Source organism: Sapajus apella, unplaced genomic scaffold, assembly GCF_009761245.1.
Source record: "Sapajus apella isolate SASKATOON/1434 unplaced genomic scaffold, GSC_monkey_1.0 scaffold19, whole genome shotgun sequence".
NCBI classification, from domain to species: Eukaryota; Metazoa; Chordata; class Mammalia; order Primates; family Cebidae; genus Sapajus; species Sapajus apella.
Genome location: NW_022436959.1, coordinates 8,098,885 through 8,120,275, shown reverse-complemented (window position 1 = coordinate 8,120,275; position 21,391 = coordinate 8,098,885). Strand labels below are relative to the sequence as shown.

Sequence of the window (21,391 nt, the reverse complement as noted above, 5' to 3'; positions counted from 1 at the left end):
GCTTTTGTTGCCCAGGCTGGAGTGCAATGGCGCTATCTCAGCTCGCCGCAACCTCTGCCTCCCAAGTTCTAGCAATTCTCCTGCCTCAGCCTCCCGAGTAGCTGGGATTACAGGCATACACCACCATGCCCAGCTAATTTTGTATTTTTAGAAAAGAAGGGGTTTCTCCATGTTGGCCAGACTGGTCTTGAACTCCTGACCTCAGGTGATCTGTCTGCCTTGGCCTTCCAAAATGCTGGTATTCCAGGTGAGAGTCAATGCACCCGGCCCACACAGCATCTTAATCTTCACAACATCCTGTGTGATCAGATTTTTGCGGCAGATAGAGAAACTGAGGCTCAGTAGGTGTAAATAATTTGCTCAAAGTCGCAGCTAAGTGACAGAACCAGAGTTTGAACCCAGTTGTCTTCGAAGCCCAGATGGTAACAATTCTACCGGGTGACATAGCCAAGTCAGATGGTCTACCATCTAAAGATCTGGGGGGATACATAGATTACCAGTCAAACAGGCAAGTGCTGCTTTCTACCAATCAGAAGAACTCTGGGGAAACAGTAAGTTCCTTTTGATGGACAAATCAAGTGTGTGATGGGTCACATGTCCAGATTAGGCACTGCATCAGTTCCTACAGTCCACAAAATGAAGGATAGTGGTAAGGGGCTGGGAAAGTGGTGGCACTTGGGTCTCATTAGACCAGCTAGGGCTGTTTCAAGGTCCATGCAGATGAAGAAGACACAGGAAGACAGAGTCCCACATGACTGGAGATTGCTCACACTCCTCTAACAATTTAGCAAGTTGCATTTTTTTAAAATGGACCTTAATAGGAAGACACACTGGGATAGCATCCTGGAGGGAATTTTTTTTTTAAGTTCTAATCGACTAGAAAATGTGACGTGGTGCACATTGTGATTATTTAAGATTCACGATTCACTGTAGGTTAGGTGCTTGGTTGATGTGGATCCCCAGGGCCTAGCTGCTGTTCTGTGTCACTCCTGATAATTTTTAAATTGACTGTGTCCTTTTAACCATGCTTTAAAAAGTTGAACTACCCCAATGTGAACACTTTCCATTTTGCTATATAATGAGAGTACTTTCATTCCTTTAATGTTTGCTTTTTCCTTTGATCTAACAATTTCTCTTCAAATTTCACAGTTTTCTGTTGCTTTAGGATTGAAATAACCGATTAGCCCGCGGGGAACGTGAAACAGACTTTAAAAAATCTGCATGATGTTTCGTCCCAGTGAAATTAATTTAGGTTTAAATACGGGGGAAGGGACGCACCTCGTGATCAAATCTCTTTCTCTCACACACCTGAGCAGCTCCTATCCTAAAAGGGAACAGTCGGACCTGCTGCCAAGTCTTAAGTCTTTTGTGAGGATCTTTTGCAAGGCACAGTCTCAGAGAACCTCTTTCTCTTTGACACCCGGCTTTGTGTGCGCCTGATGACACGTTAGGACGGCTCTATTTCTTTGAAGGCCAACCCCAGAGGCCCACGGACGCGTCCGGCACTGTCGTGGCTAGGGTACTTAAGTGTAGCTGAGTTGGCTTCCCCGGTGTTTTAGGAAAGGCACCTTCTTGCAGGGCAGGGGATGTCAGTTCCAGAGCAACAAAGGACAATTTTGAGGGGAGTGGAAAGAGCGTTCCCCAGTGGCTCTGGCATCCCAGGGTCCCTTCTGCCTAGCACCGTGGCCCTAGTGATCCCGCCTTCGTCCTCTGGATCCCCCACCCCCACTGTCTCGCCCCTCGAGAGCCCAGCGGGGCGCGGCGAGCCCCACTACCTTCCCCCACACCCTCCCTCTCCATCCCCTTCAAACCCTGGGAGCAGCCCTGCGCAAGCAGCCGCGCTCGCCCCGCGCCCCCCGCTGGCCTCCCCAGCACCCCAGAGACCCGCTCCCCCGTCCCGCCTCCCGCTGTCCTGCAGTCCGCAGCCTCCCCCTCCAGCCTCAGTGGCGGGAGCTGTCAAGCCCGCGGCAGCCGAACCAGCCCCAGAGCTCCCGCGTCTCCGCTCCTTCCTTTGTGTGAGCGCGAGCGGAGTTGGGGCGGAGGGAGAAGGGGGAGGTCGCTCTGTCGGTCTGTCTCCCGCCGCCTCTGCCTGGGCTACTCGAAGTGCAGCGGGAGAGGCGGGAGCCCAGGAAAGGGTGCGGGAGCTGGCGGGGCGCTCGGGGCCGCCGGGACGCCCTGGTCCCAGCCGCGCACGGGGGAGCGCTGACGGCAGAGGGGCTCGGCGGGAGCCGAGATCCGCCCGTCCCGGCCGCCCCTCGGCCTCCCTCTGCTCCCACCTACCCCCGACACCCGGAGAAAAGCGTGCAAAGGCGCGGAGCGGGACGGAAACCACAAATAAATAGCGGCGGCGGCAGCGCGTCATCTGGTGGAGCAGGAAGTGCAGGCAGAGTCCGGAGGCTGGTGCTTTCTGAGCGTCCCCAGGACTTTGCCATGGGCTGGGGGCCGCGGAGGCTGCGAGCGGCCGGGCAAGGGCAGCGGCGGCGGTGCCCGCACCGGGGCTGAGCAAGCAGCGACGCGAGGGGCGCGCGGAGATGGCAGCGTCCAGCAACTCCAGCCTGTCCGGCTCCTCGGTGTCCTCCGGTGAGTTTCAGCCCGTCGGGCGCGGCTGCCGCGCCGGGTCTCGCCCCCTCGCCCTCTCCCCGCACCCTGGGATGGACAGAGCCTACCTGTGGCCTTCCCGCCCGCTCTCTCGGAGTCGGGGCAGGCGTTCGGGTGACACTTGTTTAGTTCGCCAGCACCTCGGTGCCCAGAGCACCCCGCGCCTGACATCTGACAGCGCAGAGGTGGGAGAGCGGCAGAGCCCTCTGTGCGGACGCGGGTGTTCTGGGGCTTGGGGCGCAGCGGGCGAAAAGCGAAAGGAGCGGGCAGGCTCGCACTTTCTGGCGCAGCGGGAGCTGGGACTGGCGGGGCGGGGAAGGTTGGGGCGAAGCTGAGCGCCCCGACCTGTTTGCCGTGCTGCGCCCGCGACCCTGGGCACCGAAATCCAGAGCAGAGGGGAGCAAACCCCTCGCTCCTAGCAGACTTGATTTTCTTTGTTTGTTTCAGAAATTACCTCCTTGGAGACAAACTCGTTTGGGCATGGGTTTGAGACAGCAGCAATGAAGGGAAGTGTCTTTCTGATCCTGATTGAAGTGGGTTAGGGGAAGGGAGGTCGAGCCCAGCCTCTGACTCTTGGCATATTTACAAGTGGGGTGTGTGTGTGTGTGAGAGAGAGAGAGAGAGACTGAATCCTTAGACATTATCTGATACTACTGTGTGTAATTTCACTAGCAAGGCATACATTTTTTTTTCCTTTTAAGTATGGTTGAGCAAAAAGGGAAGGCTTCTTTCAGCTTTTCTATGGTTGCTCATTGGGTCTAATTGAAGAGGGGAAAAAAAATGCTATTGAATCCGAGGGAGTAGGAGTCAATAGAAGCAGACCCACTGGTTTCTGAGTATGACAGGTTTCTAATCAGAATGATGCATTAGGTAGAATTCCTCTACCTCTCTGGTCATTGAAAACTTTAATGACAAACCCAAAGGGGTGGCTGCTAAGACATTTAGTGTAGTATACGATATTTAAGGGTCAAGAAGGTCATGAAGTCCTAATGGAAGTGCTCGATATATTAACATTACATTAAGTCCCATTGGGCTGGTTTTACTATTATTAAAAAATTAAAGGAAGAAACACCTTTTTGGAGGCATTGGATAGCAAACTGGGCATAAAGGCAACCACAGCTTTAGATATGTAACTCATTAAATCATAAATGCAAAGTGAATTTGACTAAGATGCATGCAACTGTGACGTGGCACAAGGTGATCTCTTGAAAACCATCTGTTACCTTTCTTGGCAGGTTCAGTTCCAGGGAAATAACACTTCCTTTCTTGATCACTGCCAACTGATAAAAAACACGGTGTTGTTAGGTGTGTGATATAGTTCAAGCTTCTGGTAGTAGCAGCCAGTGGGGCAGAAGTCATAGCTTTTGAAGAGCAGCAACAAGTTGACCGCCGGTGGTTTTAATTCTGAGAACTCAGCAAATGCTACAGCATATTTTTAGTACCCTCAAACCACGCTGCTGTTTTTCAATTCATTTTGGTTGACTTACACTGAATTTAAAATACAGCGGTGTTGGCTTTCTATTAGCATATGGTTATCCCTCTCAGAAAACTGCCCACTGCAAAATGAACTGGTAGGGCAAAGGGAAAGAGGAAAGGAGAAAGGACAAGGAGCTGATGGTGTCACATGATTTACTGGTGGCATGAATTACAGCTGCTGTGGCATCTGAATTTTCAGATCTTGATGTAGCTTAAGAAACCTGATTGAAAATCTTAACTCAGCCTTCGGAAGAATACTTTGGTCTGAAGCAACCCAGTATGCGATTTAGATGACGGTAATTGCTTTTCGGATAGGATACAGATGCCCACGATGGTTCTTTTTCCTGCTTATTTACCCCGATGTTTAATCCTAAGGGAAACTGGGAACTTATGTGAAAACTGAAATTCAAAAAGTGAGCACGGCCGTATTGTTTGGCATGAATCAACCTAGCCGGTGAGTTTATACTGCCTAATACCCCAATTAATCAGGCACTTTGTCTTGAAAAATACAGCTTTGTAGTTCTCTTTTTAAGCACACTTACCATTGTGTGGATCATGAATAATTCAGATGACACAAGCAATTCACACCTGTGAGAGGTGCTGGGCAGAAAGAATAGAGCCTATTTGTGGTGACAGCTGGGCTCTCTCAGGCGAAGGCCTGAATCTGAGAAATTAGGGCGCTCCATCAATCTACTAATCACTACTTACAAGGGCCTACTGTGTGCCAGGCAGTAAGTTATAAACCTCAGCTTTAAGAAGGCTAAGGGAAGAAGATAATTGTAGGGTTCCCTCTAGCTCTGAAGTTCTGGGAGTATTGTCTTTTAATTCTGGCTTCATCACCGACCAGCTGGGTATCTTTGAGTGAGTTGCTTAACTTCTCCAAGCCTCAATTTGCTCATTTGTAAATGAGCCTGATACTGATAATAAGACCTACTTCATAGAGTGTCTTGGGTATTAAATGAGATAATATGTGTAGAGTATTTAGCACAGGGCCTAGCATTTAATAAATGCTTAATGGGAATAAATTTTACTCCTTTGAGGAATGAAAAGGCATTCATGGGTTCAGAGTTTAGGTGCAGACATGAATCCAACAAATATACAATCCACTTCTTTCATCACGCTAAATTTGATCTTGAATTTTGGGCTCTGTTAAATAAGCATGCGAGTGTTTTCCAGGTTTCAGGCATATTCCTGAATGCTTGGCATGGAAAGATGAGTCAAGATCCTTTTCCTTTATCATTCAGCAGCAGAGACACACACACAAACAGCAACCTCTACTCCAGTTTGATAAAACGAATTCTATGGAGGAGAGTGCAGAGGAGAGTGATTGCCTCACTCACATTAGAGGGGTCAGTGGAAATGTCATAGGAGTTAGGCCTTGAAGGATGAGTAGAATTTTTCTGGAAAGCAGATGAAGGGAAAGACATTTCAGGAAAGAGAAGAGCTTAGGAAAAGGCCTGGAGATGGGTAAGTTCATGGCCTTATTTTGACTTTCTTTCTTGGAGCCCTTGATCTTTTCCTTTCTGGAAAGTTAGGCTTACAGGCCCATAAGCAGTATCATGCACAGAGCTGCCAGCTCACTCATTGCTGTTGCTGATGTAGGAAGTTTTCTTTCTGTTCAGGTAGCAATGGGTTTGATGGAACAGCTCTGGAAGCCTTAGGACATGTGGGCAATTGAGCAGTGAAGAAGGAACAGTTGATTCTGTAGCATCCAGCATAGAGAGAGGTGAAGTCAACACGGGTTATACTTCTCGTAAAGGAACAGCTGTGGAAGATTTGGGTATGGTTGTGTTTGCAGAGTAAAGATCTAATAATTTGCTCAGCATTAAGGTCAAAGTTACCAGATTTTCCTGAGAATTTGCTCTCACTAGCTGCTGTTGAACTACATCACCCAGGTGTGCCGTTTATTCTATGGTACCAACTGAGACATAAATGAAATAATCAGGTTACAATTAATTTAAAAATACATTTTCTGAGAACGCTTCACAAATTTTCTTCTGGAATATTCAATTATGTGTAAAAGAAATTGCTTTACCTTTGTTTTAATAACTACTAGTAATTAAATTTCACAATCACCTAGATTGGCAGGAAGCTTTGATTACCTTTATTTTAAATCGCAAAATAAAAAAAAAAAAGCTCTTAAGCATTTAATTCAGCCTGTGGTACTTGGTTATATTCTGAAATAAACAAGGGCCAATTTGCAAAACAGTTTTCTTAATAATCATGGGTTATATTTGCTCTTATAATTGAAATAAGAACTTTTTGCATATTAGCAATATGACTGCCAAATGGCTAATTTCACAGTCCAGAAAAAAATCAACCCAAGCAAATCAATAAAGAAGCTTCAAGATGTTCCCAGTAACTGAAAAAGGTAAAACATTAAATATTAAAGGAACCCCCATGATAAGAAGTTAAGATATGGAAACAAACATACTGTATTATAAAAATAAAGTTGACACAGACTTAATTAAAATGCAAACAGAAAAAGATAAAAAGTCAGCATTAGGTGCAGTCATCAAAACCTTAATTGGGAAAGGAACATTCCTGAATGGATTGAGGTGTTTATTTCTTTGGATTCTGTGTAACAGGAGTGTTTGCCAGGTAAATCATGTTTTTTTTTTGAGTCACACTGGTGTTGATGTAGAAATGATAAGTAGGAATTTTCATTACTCATTACTGTGGAGTCGTAACCAGTAACATAGCTGTCTTCCATATTTCTAGATGCAGACAGCAAAACTGAACTACAGAAATTCTGGCAAGACTTACTTATGTCTAACTAGAAATTCTGTGGGTCCAATACTACAAAATAGGGTATCTTATTGAAACAGACATTCTCACTGAGAAGTTTTCTTTTGGACCTTTGGATTTTTCAGAAATTTTCTTCTGGAATATTCAATTATGTGTAAAAAAATTACTTTGCCTTTGTTTTAATAAATAACTGCTCCATAATTAAATTTCACATCACCTAGATTGGCAGAAAGACTTGATTGCCTTTTTTATTTTAAATCACACATGCACAAATTCCAATTTAAAATATAATCACAAATAACTTGCAAAGCTAAAATAAACTGAGAGAAATTATTCACTCAGATGAGGAACACTAGCCTTTGTTTTTCTCCTGAGCATTCCACACCTTATTTTAACTTATTAGATTTTATTGTCCATTGTTGCAACTCAGATGAACCAAGTGATACAGAATCTGAGAGGTAAGGAGATTTTTTTCTTAGCATGCTACATATTTGCAATGTTTGACAGGGGGGACCCAGTGATTTGCGTATTTCTGCTGAAATGCTGGTTCTCCCTACTAACCCATGAAGTGTACTGCTTGACCCTTGTCATTTGGCCAACCTTTGGGGGATGTGAACACCAGGTATTTTCTGTGGCTAGTCTGTGCGGGGTTTAACTGGACAGCGTGTTCTGAGAGCTGCCACCTGGGGCCTGGCCTGAGTGTCAGCCTCGCTGAGGGCCATCTGCTGCTCGGCAGGGTCTCCCGTTTTTGCACAATGGTGGAAATAACTGGACATTCGGTCTGGAACACCTATACATGAGCGGTGTCATGTTGGAAGGTTTTGGAAGGGTTTTCTGCCAGAAGATCAAGATTCCTGTCAAGGCAGCTACAGAGAAAAAGACATGAACCTAGTGATAGACAGACATATGATTAATAGCATCCCCTATCACCCACCAATCATTTATCTTTTATGAATGTATGTATTCTCATTTAATGGCTTCTGAAATATGTCATTTAATTTTCAAAACAAAATGGCTTTCCCCCCCCTTTTTTTCTTTCATCCTTCCCCCTTTCCTCTCCCACTTCTTCCCTCCCTCCGCTCCCTCCTCCATCTACCCACCTTTTCTCCTTCTTCCCTCCCTCATTCTCTCTCTCTCCCCCCCCCCCCCCACTTTTGTCTCTTTCTTTTCTCTCATATGTTTTGGTCAGATTTCTATCTAGAGATGTTTTCATGAATCCCACATATGGTTTTCTTTAGTGTTGATAGTTTGCAAATCCTCTAGGCACCCTCCGGTTTCTCCTTCCCTTTGGCCCATGGGAAAGGAAGCTGGTATTCTGTCTCTCACATGGATTCAGGTTAGGGATCAAGATGGGTACCTGTGTCTCTGGCACAGCCTGGTTGGTGTGACAGAACATACTGATGTGTCTCCAAGCTACTAACAAACGCAGAGGTTTATTTAAAGTCTCCATGGCTAGAGGAAACGGCAGTTAGGTAGGGCCAGGTAGCATGCTCTGCAGAGGGACCTAGGTGGCTGTCCTCTGGGATGTGAAGCTGAAGAACTGGGATGAGTGTGTCATCAAGTGGCCACAGATCTTTCATCTGTGCATTCCGGGAGGGCCAGCTACTAGCTGCTTGTGTAGATAACCTGCTTTTCTCCTCATTGATAATTCATCGTACACCTTTGTGGGGCCAGTCTTTGAATATAGTCTGTATAGTATGGTCTAACTGTAACATTGCCTTGCTTCAACATGTTGGCCTGTCAAAGTCACTCAACCTCCGCCTATTTGTAATGCAGTGTAAGGTATTATTTCAAATCAACCAATATTTAAGTCTCCCAAGAAATAAGAGCTGGACTGACTAGACTGAAAGCAAGGAGGGACCTTGGAAGTTGTTTAACAGATTCCAACATTGTATAAGAAAATCAGAGCCCAAGGAACTCGGAAACTGTCTAATGCCACTCAGGTAGCTGACGGCAGAGCTAGAGATGGAACCGTCATCTAGGACCCAAGCTCCTGTGACATTAATGTTCCCCACACCCACTTCCTGCTCATCCTAAAGAGTAGCATCATCCTTAGAGAATTTCTTGTAGGTTACTTTTTTTTTCTGTCTGGCCTTGTGGAGGCTGTTCTATTTAATTATTTAATACTTTTAAGAAAGAAGTCGTAAAGTGGTTTATATTTTAAATGGGCCTCAGATTGCCAGGCTGTTGTGCCTATAAAGACACAAAGATTTAAGTGGCCTAGGTCTGCCCTAACTGTGTATAACTGTGTTGTCCAGTGTGGTAACTGCTAGCCACATGTGGCTTTTAAAATTTAAATGTAAAAATACTCAGTTACCCTGGGCACATTTCCAGTGCTCAGCAGCACACATGGCTAGTGGCTGCTGTATTGGACTATACAGATACAAAACATTTTTATCATTTTTTTACAGGAAATTCTCTTGGACAGCATTGGTACACTAGATCAGTATTTCTAAGACAGAGACATAACTAATGTAAAATCAACAAGCTAAAAAGAGAAAATTGGATCTGGTGCACGCTCATTGCTGTGTTTGTTCCTTGTGCTGTTCAGGTTATATATTCACTAATTTTGCAAGTTGACTTTTTAAAAAAGTAATTTCTTGATAACCTTGAGGAAAACTGTGGAATGACAGCTGGAGGCTGATGTTGGGGAAGGTAATTAAACATGTGGGTACACTCCTCTAGTCCTGAGGTTTGATTCAAGCTTTATTTAAAAAGTGGTTTGTTGTTTCCTTAATGGCAACTCAATTTCTTTTTCAAATAAACCACAGTGAGTTCCAATTTCACCCTCAAAGAGGAAAAAAGTGTCCAGAAAAAAGTTGGATCTTATCATTGTATCTCTTTTAAAAACATCATAAAGAAAACTGACTGTGTGGACTGAGGTTGCTAGTGGTATATAGAAGCCATGTTATTTAAAAGAGATTTTCTGCCAACCTGGCCATCAGCAGCTAGCTAGACGGATTTTTGCTTCTAGAAAAGGCCCACATCAGGGGAAAGCAAATGCATTGGTTTTTAGAAAATAAAGTTATCTTTTGGAATTTTGAGTACATTTAATTGGGGAGAAATGCATGCAAATAAGATGCAGGAACGTGACAGTTTCTAAGAAAAGGAAGCAGTTCTTCTTTAACTTCTGTTACCGTCCTCAAGTGCAAGAAAATGGGAAGGTGAAAGGTGTCTTTAAAGAGTCAAGTAACTGTCAAGAAAGAGGTGAATGTTGGGGCCATTGGACTCAGAAACTATGGTAAGGCAAAAGACTGACATGTGTGGCTTACTATTTATTGACATAACTCAGATCATAGATTTAGGGCACTGTGAATCACAGAAGCACTTGGGTGATAACCTTACACAGTTTTTTTCACATCAGAGGTCCAGTTCCTGGATTTTATTGGGTCCTATCATTGCCCTTTGCCCACTCAGTAGGGGCTGGGTATTGTTTTTTTCAAGGAAGTGAAACCTAGTACTTCCTTACTACTTTATGGAATGCCACATGGGCTTTCTTATATGATGTTGCTTCCAAGGAATAAGCATAAGAGACTATGTTGGGACGGCAAAGAAACAGGAAGTAGGGAGCGTGGCTGTCCCAGTAGACCTCCTCTAGTATCTGTCAGTGGGTGGAGCTGCCTTAGACCTCTAAGGACCTGATTCTCAAGACCTAGACCTGTACTGTCCATGTGATAACCACACGTGGTTTTCTGAGCCCTTGAAACATGGCTAGTCTGAATTGAGATATGCTGCAAGTGTAAAATACACATTAGCATTCAAACACTTAGTACAAAGCCAAAAAATATAAAATATCTGATTTATAATTTTTTAAATATTGAATATGTGTTTAGGTGATAGCATTTTTTTTATCTAGGCCGGGTGTGGTGGCTCACGCCTATAATCCCAGCACTTTGGGAGGCCAAGGCGGGTGGATCGCCTGAGGTCAGGAGTTCGAGATCAGCCTGACTATCATGGTGAAACTCCGTCTCTACTAAAAATACAAAACTTAGCCAGGTGTGGTGGTGCATGCCTGTAATCCCAGCTATTCGGGAGGCTGAGGCACAAGAATTGCTTGAATCCAGGAGGCAGATGTTGCAGTGAGCTGAGATCCTGCCATTGCACTCCAGCCTGGGCAATAAGAGCAAAACTCTGTTCAAAAAAAAAAAAAAAAAAAGGCTCTATTAAGCTAAATATAATATATTTTAAAAATTATTTTTTATTTTTTAAAAATGTGTTTAAGGTAGCTACTATAATATTTGAAATTACATACATGGCTTATGTTATATGTTATATTTGTATTGGGCAGCTCTGGTCTGGATGACTCCAGTGAGAATGTTCTAGCCTTGATCGCAGAATCTGCCATAGAAAACCTGCTGCTACACTGCTTGGTGGCTGTAGCCCCATCTGCTTACCTTCCATTCACCAAGGCAGAAACTTACCAACGCAGCTCAGCCCTGATTCTCGGGTCCCTGTTTGGTTTTAGTCCCAGACATTGGGAGATGTCCTTAATTTTTGTGAATCTTTACAGTGATTTTCCATTGACGTTCTATAAAGAGGAACAGGTTGGGACATTTGTCAGATTCTTGTTTAGACAGATTTTTTGTTTTGTTTTGTTTTGGCTTCAGTGTATTCTAGGCTTCACATATTTTCGTTAGGTTTATGTACACCCCTCTTTCCAAAGAAAGCCTGCAACGCCATGAAGCTGGAAAGAGAAGCTGAGGAAACAAAGCACACATTTTTCTATGTGTGTAGAAAACTCTTGTCTGATAGCCTTTGTACCACGATGCCCTGCTACAGATAAGTATGTGTGTTTACACACATGCACACACATGTGTATGTATGTGTGTTTGTGTTTATGTATACACAGAAAGTGGAAGTGGATTGGGTTCCAAACACAAGTTATTTCTTACCACATTTATATCACATATAAGTTAATATCAAGGGAAATGGTAAATCAGGCCTAGCATTACTTTTAGCAACAAAATAATTCACTTGGGATTATGCTAATGATATGTAGATATTAATACACATAATTTGGCTGCCTAATATTGATTTAACTTGTTCATTCCAATTCTCTTTATGAAAAAAAAAATTAGCCATTTTGTTTTATAGTGCTTGTCCTCAGAGACAGTGAGATCCAGTAAATCATACTAATTACTAAATTACGAAATGCTTGTGCTTGTGTGGTAAATAATACATTTTGCTGACTTTCATATGCACAGAGAGCACTATTCTCTTTCAGTATATATCCTTGGAGTTGTTAATTTCTGGTAGGGTGCCTGGTTAGCTCTAGCCAACTATCCTCTCTGGATCTCCCTCATGATCAGTGCCTAGGGTTGAAGATACACCCAATGACCAGGGCTCAGAAGTTTTTGTTCCATGTGATGTCAGTACACCCTAGCGTTGAACTTTGGTCTCAGGAGAGCCCAGGTCCTATGCTTGCTTGAAGCCACCAAACAAATCCACATGCCTTTTTTCAGAATATGAATTCTTCAGAGGAAAAAGCAATTGACAGAAGCTTTGTAAACGCTCCTGAAATAATTAATATGAGATTAAGATTAGGAATAGAATTACCGCAAATCTTAGGCAATGACACATGTATGACATGATTTTGAGTTAGACGATGTCATTTGGCTTAAGAACATAGTAATTGCCACTGTACTTATTTGGTTCTGTATTCTAAAGTAATAGCATGAAGGGTATTTTGTAAAAATGCACCACAGCCTTTCAGGGAGGAGATGCCCTGCAGACATCTGACTTTTCATAAATAGCTGAGTGTAAAGCTGTCATTCAGGAGTTAATGTAAATGTATCTGAATCCATCTGTAGTTTTAGCTTGTGCTCCTTCTTATAGTAATGAGTTTCAGTGGTTTACTACCTATAGAGCAGATGCTGTTTCTTCCTTTTGCTTTAAATTTAACTCTCTGAAACTTGTTTTTAGCATCTGTGTTTGGGTTTCGTGAATTAATGTGGGTTCACTTGAACCACAGACTCCAAGGGTGGCATTGTGTTACAAGCATTGGGAAGTTGAGGATCTGGTCCAAACACCAGCACCAACTAGTCTCAGAGTTTCTATCTTTTAATGTGTAAAATGGGCTAATAATACTCGATGTTAGAATCAAATGTGTGAATGTCTGTGAAGAAAACTTGAAAATCTGTGAACCAAACATAAAAATTCCTGATCTCATGAAGCTCATGTTCTAATAACATACACCACAGTTTCCTTTCCTGAGTGATAAGTGCTCACTCAGAGATCATGATCTTCTAAGATAACTGGAAAAGTTTCTCCTAAATACCTTACTTTGCCCTTCTTCATAAGCCTTTCAAATCCTTGCCGTGTAATCGTGCCAATGCAGGATTTCTCTACTCTGTCCAATGTGTGTCCTGCAGTCCCAACATTTTAAATTAGCTCAGTCAATCCAAGGAATATCACTGTTACACGTTCCCATCCAGAGGAATGGTTCTTTTTTAGGTAAAAAAAACTTATACACATTTTAGGTAAGATGCAATATATACAAAAGAATATCAGTAATGGGCATCAAGTTATGAAGCATAGCCACATAATTACTAGGAAAGCCACCACCCAGTTTAGGAACATTGCCTAGCCTTGCATCTTCCTCTGTATTCTTCTCTCTTTCCTTCCCCATCTTATTTCATTCCCTCTTTCCAAAGGTAACCACTGCTCTGACTTTTCAGCTTATTCCCTTGCTTTTCTTTTTGAAATTTTATCATGGATCACTAAAATACCTGCTTCACAGGGGCAGCTATTTTTGTTTGGTTTACTGCTGGATTTTTGGTGCCTAGCAGTGCCTGGCATGTCCAGGCACTCAGTAACGGTCATAGGAGTGCAAATGTAGCCCCTTCTTTATCTTTTGTATGTAAATCAGTTCTGCAAGGACCCTGTCACCAGTTTACCTTAGCCACATGCCTTCAATAGCTTTTAGAATTTTTTTTCTCCCCCAGATGCAGAGTCTCGCTCTGCCCCCCAGGCTGGAGTGCAGTGGCATGATCTCGGCTCACTGCAATGTCCGCCTCCTGGGTTCAAGGGATTCTCCTGCCTCAGCCTCCCAAGTAGCTGTGATCATAGGTGTATGCCACCACACCCAGTCAGTGTTTATGTTTTAGTGGAGATGAGGTTTCACCATTTTGTCCAGGTTAGTCTCGAACTCCTGACCTCATGATCCACTCACCTTGGCCTCCTAAAGTGCTGGGATTACAGGTGTGAGCCACTGCACCCAGCCTAGAAATTTTATTTTTAACTCACTAATTTTATTTTTAACTTACTTGCAACAGGAGACCCTGAGCAGAAGCACATGAATGTGTCTGAATGAGGACTTTTTACCTTGATTTGTGGTTCACGAGCACATTGTAGGAGTGAGTAGTGAATACTGAAGAAACAAGTGATAAAGCTAGAGTTCAACATGGAGAGCTACAGGGAAAGGTTGTTTTTTGTTTGTTTATTTGTTTGTTTGTTTTGAGACAAAGTCTTGCCCAGTCACCAGGTACCAGGCTGGAGTGCAATGGTGTGATCTTGGCTCACTGCAACTCCGCCTCCCGGGTTCAAGCAATTCTCCTGCCTCAGCCTCCTGAGTAGCTGGGACTACAGGTGCGCGCCACCACACCCAGCTAATTTTTGTATTTTTTAGTAGAGAAGGGGTTTCACCATGTTGGCCAGGAGGGTTTTGATCTCTTGACCTTGTGATCTGCCCACCTCGGCCTCCCAAAGTGCTGGGATTACAGGCATGAGCCACCGCGCCCGGCCAGGGAAAGTTTTAAAAAGTGATCCTGTGTACATGCTACAGCAGGGATGAACCTGGAAAACAGTATGTTAAGTGAAGAAGTGAGAGACTGCATACTGTATGATTCCACGCATATGAAACACTCAAGATAGGGAAATCCTAGAGACAAAAAGTAGATGAGCTGTCCCCTGCAGCTGAGAGATTTGGAGTAGAATAGGGAGTGACTGCTAATAGATATGAGTTTTCTTTTTGCCGTAATGAAATTGTTCTAAATTTGGTTGTGGTAATAGTTAATAGTTACACCACTATCTGTGAATGAACTAAAAGTCATTGAATTGTTTGCTTTTAAACAGGTCAATTGTAGGGTGTGTGGTTTACATCTCAATAAAGCCATTATTTTAAGGAGGCAAAGAAATTGATGTATGAAAGAGAAGGTGAAATAGTCATAAGGTGAGCAGCCAGAAGAAAACCCGTAGGTCAAGTCCTTCCTGGACAGGATGCTTGTAATCAGATGGGAGACATTTCAATCCATACCCACTGAAATGTGGTGAACACATGGGATGCCCCTTCTCTTTCCATTTTCATTTCCACATTCATCTTTTTCTGCAACCAGCCCCTGACCTTCTCATATAGTTCCATAGAGAATTCCTCTCTGGGGCTGGTTAGCTCAGCCTCCACTAGAGAAATGCTTCCCTTCGCTCCTATCCCTGAAAGGCCATGGCACCCTCCTTTTCACTGAAGAATGAGGGAGAGCAGCAGGTCCTCTCTGCTATTGCTGGGCAAAGCAATTGGTGCATTTCTCATGACTAGTTAATTAGATTTTTATCCAGCTTTTTAAACCCTGGGCACAACTCTATGACCTCAAAGTACAGTGTGAATCATCCAGGAACCAAGTTTCCCTACTGTGTGCCTGATGCTCCCGAATATTATTCGTGCATTGATGCATCTGTGGCTGCCTCCATATGCCCCCACTAGATGGATGCTCGTACAGACGTTTCCAAGGATATCATCTGCTGGCTCTTTTGTTGTTTCTAAAGAAAGAGCCGACACCCTTTGATCACGACAGATCACCGTATTGTACTAGAAAGACTTTGCTGGAAAGACTAACGTATTACATGCTTGTAGCTGTCACAGAGGTTCTGATAGTATTTACTTTTACCTCAAACAAGTAAAGAAAAAAATGTGTTTGATCAGATCACATAGAAAATGAGTGATTATAAATAGGAAAATTTCCAGAACCATATATTGTTCACTATAATGGACCTAGCTCATGAGCATTTTTTAACACTTGCTGGTTTTGAGTGCCAGCTTGTTGCAAAAGTCCTCTTCTTCCTCCAAAGTACGGAGACTCCTCTAGGTAGATATACGTTGTTAATTGGAGGAAGATTGGCCCTAGCCTGGAGCTGATGGAGGTAAAGACTGATATCTTTGGGGAACTGAGTCCCTGGGTAGCTATTTTCTTGGGCAGGCTTCAGTATCCAATGGCCTGCGTGAATTTATAGGATGGCTGGCTCCCCTTCAAGTTGGTCATGGCCTTTGCTCCTTTTTTCCGTAGGGAACTGACACAGCCACCCCCACCAAATACAAATAAATGCCCATTCATGGGAGTGTGAAGACAAAGCAAGTACTGGAACTTCTTCCTTAAGGTCTCATTCAGAGTGTTTTCCTGGCAACCCCTAGAGGAAGTGGGCACGGGCCACAGTGGCTCTGTTGTTCTGGGTCCTCCCTCAGGTGAAATCTGGCTGCCCTGGGCCACCTAGGACAGCAGCACATGTGGGGGTGGTATTGTGCCTTGCGCTGGCCTCTGCAGCCCCCCTGACATCTCACATTTTAGACTTTGTTCCTCCTGCTTTCTAATGTCACAGGCTAAGCCATCTCTAACAAAAGACTCACTGTTCCTGGGACCTGCTGTTCACGCAAACGTTTCTCTTGCTAACGCCAACATGTATCACACATTCACACCTTCTCACATCCTGACCAGACCCTTCCAGGATGCAATTATTGTAAGGGTTAGGACGTTTCAGCCGCTAATACAGAAAACTCGAAGAAGTGCTGAGGTACCGTGGTTGTAGACACTGCAGTATCTAGCTCTGTCTGCTTCTCTCAGCTCTGCCCTCTTGGTTGGGGGATCTTTCCCTCAGACTGATTGTCTTTACAGTGTCAAGATGACAACAGCAGTCCCCTGGCATAGTATCTAGAAACAGAGACGGGGAAATCTCTTCCTCCTGGCCCTGTGGAAGAGAAGACTTTCTCAGACACACCTGCCCCCCTCCCACCCACCAGCAAGGCTCCCTTTGCCTCATTGGCCACAGTTTTGTCACATGCTTACATGTGAACCAATCACGGGCAAGGGAATAGGATTACCCTGATGCACTTAGTCCAATTGTGACCCCCTTCCTGGAGCACAGATGGACCAGCCTCTCCTGAAGGAGTGAAGAGGCCTGAACAGAACAGGGTTCTGTTAAGGGGGAAGAGGGAACCAAGAGCATCTGCCATAATTATGTCATGAATGTCCTCAGCCCTTAGAACCTCTAAGGTCGCCAACAAAACACTGAGAATTCCAAAATACATGGCCTCTCATGGTCAAAAAGCTTATTATAGTCTTACTTGAGAAACAAGCAATTAGTGTAACTATTCATTTTGTAAAAATATCACTCCCTGAAAAATGTTCTGCTACCCCACTACGTTAACATGACTGACAACTCATGTGTTGTTTTCACTTGTTACTGCTCTATGGTTTGAAGCACTTTGTTTTGTGGTTATGAAAATATATAAATCCATTAATTCAAAACTGGTTAGGGTCTTTAGCTCTAATGAGAAGTAGGACAGTGAGGGTTGAAGGTTTAGATTCTTGACAGGCTTTAACATCCCTGGGCCTGATGTAAGTTGGAACTATATTATTAGAAAGGCGGAGAATCATAGCAGATGAGTCAACCCACCGCCAGTTGCTATAGGAGGGAATTTTTAAGGCTTTGATTTATGAGAAATACTGATCATTAGCAGCTCTGTTTTTAAAACAGATTCCTGCAAATTGTCAAGTCCAGTGGAATAAATGTATTGGTGCCTAATTGGAGAAATAATTTCAGGTTATTCCCAAGGAAGAGGGAACAGGCAGAGGCTTTTGGAGTAGATTCCTGTTTTGCATTGTTATGATGGGCCAGGGTGTGTAAAGATCAGTGGATGAGGAGTCATGTGACCTAAATCTACACTCATTCTGTCTCAGCATTTACTTTTTGTGTGTCCAGGGGCAAATTACATTATCATTTTGTGACTTTGATGCTCATCCGTGGAATTATTAGTTTTGCCCAGATCATCTCTCAGAGTCTTAAAAATTTTATGATTTTTCTGATTCTGCCTATTTCCTCTTGCCAATTTATGGTGCCTTGGTGGTCCCCCAAGGAAACACGCTCTTGTATGTAAATCAGTTACACCCTCATACACACATATTTCAAATAGCAATTACCAGTCGCATCATTTATTCCAGGCACCGAGTCTGTAAGACATGAGGACTGTTGGGTGTCTGTTGTTGGGTACTATACTTGCTTTTCAGTCTTTACTCTTAGTAAGCCCAGAGGTAGTCCAAGTATGCTCCAGGGCAGTATCATACAAGCCTTTTGAAACGTGACCTACACTGTGAAACCCAGCACACACACGCAACCCACACACACCATGCACACATTCATAATTCATTCAATATGTACTGATTTACCATGTTCTAGATTTTAGAGATACTGCAATGAACGAAACAGACAAAAATTCTGGACTTCGTGGAATTTCTAAATACAGACAGATAGTAAACCAAAGGAACTATATATAATTTGTATATATAAATGTGTATCTTTTATATATAATTATATCTATTTATATGGTGTATTAGAGGGTGATAAGTTCTACAGAGAAAAATAAAGCAGGAAGAGAGACAGGAAATGCTGGGCGTAAGGGGGTCTGTATTCTAAGTTGAGTGGTCAGAGGAGGCTTTACTGAGAAGGTGGCACTTAATGGAGAGGGAGCCAGTCATGCAGACATATGGAGAAAGAGCATTCCAGACAGAAGGAACAGCAGTTGCAGAGTCCCAATGTGGAAGTGTGCCTGGTATGTTCCAGGAACAGAAACCAGGCCAGTGGAGTGAGAAGCGGGTAAACAGGATGACAGGGAGGAGGAGGCAGATCATGGAAGGCCTTGTAGGCCACTGTAAGGGCTTCAGCTTTTACACTGAGTAAGATAGGTTGTCCCTGGAGGGTTCCAGAAGGCAGTCGCATGATCTGACTTAGGTTTATTTATTTATTTATTTATTTATTTATTTTGAGACGGAGTCTTGCTCTTGTCACCCAGGCTGGAGTGCAGTGGTGTGATCTGGGCTCACTGCAACCTCTGCCTCCCAGGTTCAAGTGATCCTCCCTCCTCAGCCTCTTGAGTAGCTGGGATTATAGGTGCCTGCCACCATGCCCAGCTTTTTTTAATTTTTATTTTTAGTAGAGACAGGGTTTCACCATGTTAGCCAATCTGGTCTTGAACTCCTGACCTCAGGTGATCCACCTGCCTCGGCCTCCCAAAGTGCTGGAATTACAGGTATGAGCCACTGCACCTGGCTGATCTGACTTAGATTTTAACAGACCCACTTTGGCTATTATGTTGGGAGTAGACTAAACAGAAATGCTCATGGTGCGCACGCACACGGACACGTTCCACAAAGAGAGTTCATCCAGTATGTGTGATATGCCCTGATCCTGTCTTTTCTACTGTATTTCTAGTCATTTATCTAAAACTTCTCAGGGCCCACAAGTTGACTTCAGGATCTACTATAGAGTGGTGACTGGCACTTTGGAAAACAAATTAGAAATGGGCCTAGAACTCCAATAATGTACTAGATTCAGTGAGCCTGCTCCAGGCATGGTTGTGGTGTACAGAACACTCTATAGGCCCCATAGTATTATTTAGCAATGTTCAAGGAGCCTTTGTTGATTTTTTTAACTTGCTACACCGAGTAGCTCTATTTTATTGCATGATCATTTAAAAAGTTTCATCTTTCCCTACAAATCCAGCTGGCTTTTATTACAAATGTAGATTTTAATAACTTTTTATAAAGAACATTTCAAATATATTTAAAGTAAAGAGAAAAGTATAATGAACCTCTTACCATCCAGCTTCAACAATGATTGCATCATGGGATGGTTTTACCTTCACTCCACTGCATACCCAGGATTATTTTGAAGCAAATCCCAGGCTTGGCATCATTTCATCTGTAAATATTTCACATAGTAGCTCTAAAAGAGAGGGACTCTTTTTTACTTTTTTTTTGTTTTTAAAGGAATACTGCATTACCATAATCTTTGTGCATACATTCACACAAGCAATAATTGCCCTTTTAAGTTTGATCAGCAGTATCTTTATTCATTAGCCTCAGAAGGGAAACACAAGTGACCTTAATGGAATGAAGCTGTGGTCATGCTTTCTCCCTCCTGATTCCAAGGATGGTGTTTTTGGATGCTGCTAACGCCCCCTGGTAAAGAAATGTGAGTCAATTTGATCCTATTTCCCTTTTAAGACTTCTATTTATGCTCAAATATGGCCTCTTTTTCTGTGGCTTTTGAGTAATCATCAGCAAACACCGGGAGTCAGGCCCTAGATCTTAGTCGTGTACCACCACAGTGACTTAGCATGGTTCCTGGCATCCGGCAGCAGCCGTCACATTTTCGTTAATGTTTTACTTATTTTGCTATGCAGATGCTGGAGTACCCTCGCCCTAGTCCTCTGGCCCGTCATTCCCTTTTATTCATATGTTGCAACCTCATTAAAATCTGGCTTTTCTAGGAAGCCTTATCTCTACCAAGATGGAAAGCCTTTGTGGATGAGCGTCAACTCTTTGATAGGCACCTTCAAGTTAATCTCAGCTCTTACAGAATTGGTTCTGTTCCATGAATTTATGATCCTTAGTCAATGTCGTGATGCTCATCGTCCTGTGGTCTCTTTCCTAATCTCCACCAACAGTTTATTGGCCAGAAACTAACTGATCTAGGCTACATCACTGAAAATTTTGTCATTTCTGAAGTTGATTAATAGTCATGATTTCAGGTGGAGGTGGGAAATATTTTTACAGTTGAATGTATGTTATATAGGAACCCACCATTGTATGTCCCTTACTTAGTTAATTACCCAAATATTTTATCTATGAAACTTGGCAGGGAGATGGCAATAACCTGAACCTTATTTTTCTCCTTGTTTCTTTCTCATTTCTCTTTCATAAAGCGTGGGTGCAGAGTGGGTGCCAGCCACCATGCTTGGCTTTGAGGATGTAAAGAGTTATGTAGCAGCCTGCTTGTAACTCTTTATTCAGTCTCTTCTCAGTGGACTGTCACTCCAGGAAGGGAAAGGTCCTTGGGTCACCACTACTAGCAGAGAAGACTGCCACATCAGAGCTTCTTAGAAACTTTTTTTTTTTTGGATGAATGACTGAATAAATGGAGACATGAACTTCACTGGAAAGGAGCTCACAGTACAAAGTTTGAGAGTGAATCTGGACTTTGTGAAACTCTGCAGAAATTTTGAAGTCATTAACAATTAAATATTTTAGTTTATACTCTTCCCTCAAGTCGTTACTCAGTCTGAGATTTTTGATTTTTGTGCCTTCTCATAGATGCCAGCAGAAGTTCTGCCTGGGGATTCTTACAGTGGCACAGGTACAGCCCCTAGACAGAAAACAAGGCTGAGGCTGTCCTCTGCATTTGGCCCATTTTTTTCCTGGAGTATGTGGTTCTAGCTACTTGAGGCACTCCCAACTTCTCATTCTTTCTACTTCTGTAAAAGTCACGGTCTTGGGAGGCCTCCCGGAGGTCCCCATTAGGCATCTTA

The 21,391-nt window shown here is 43.3% G+C and overlaps 1 protein-coding gene and 1 long non-coding RNA gene across 3 annotated transcripts in view; one reads left to right on the top strand and one right to left on the bottom strand.

Moving 5' to 3' along the window:
* Positions 1-2,299: 2,299 nt before the first annotated feature.
* CHN2 (chimerin 2) overlaps positions 2,300-21,391 on the top strand; it is a 314,557-nt gene continuing 295,465 nt past the window's right edge. Inside the window, exon 1 of one of the 2 annotated variants that reach the window (XM_032286670.1) lies at positions 2,300-2,580. In XM_032286670.1, the coding sequence (XP_032142561.1) occupies positions 2,532-2,580 (49 nt within the window). In that variant the 5' untranslated portion in view covers positions 2,300-2,531. The remainder of the gene's footprint in view (positions 2,581-21,391) is intronic. The other variant, XM_032286669.1, reaches the window with a different exon arrangement.
* On the bottom strand, positions 6,182-20,180 carry LOC116557223. The gene is made up of 4 exons (XR_004271422.1): positions 19,965-20,180; positions 19,680-19,806; positions 11,244-11,350; positions 6,182-7,676 (listed from the first exon to the last, which is right to left on the bottom strand). It is a non-coding gene; the product is annotated as an uncharacterized LOC116557223 (long non-coding RNA).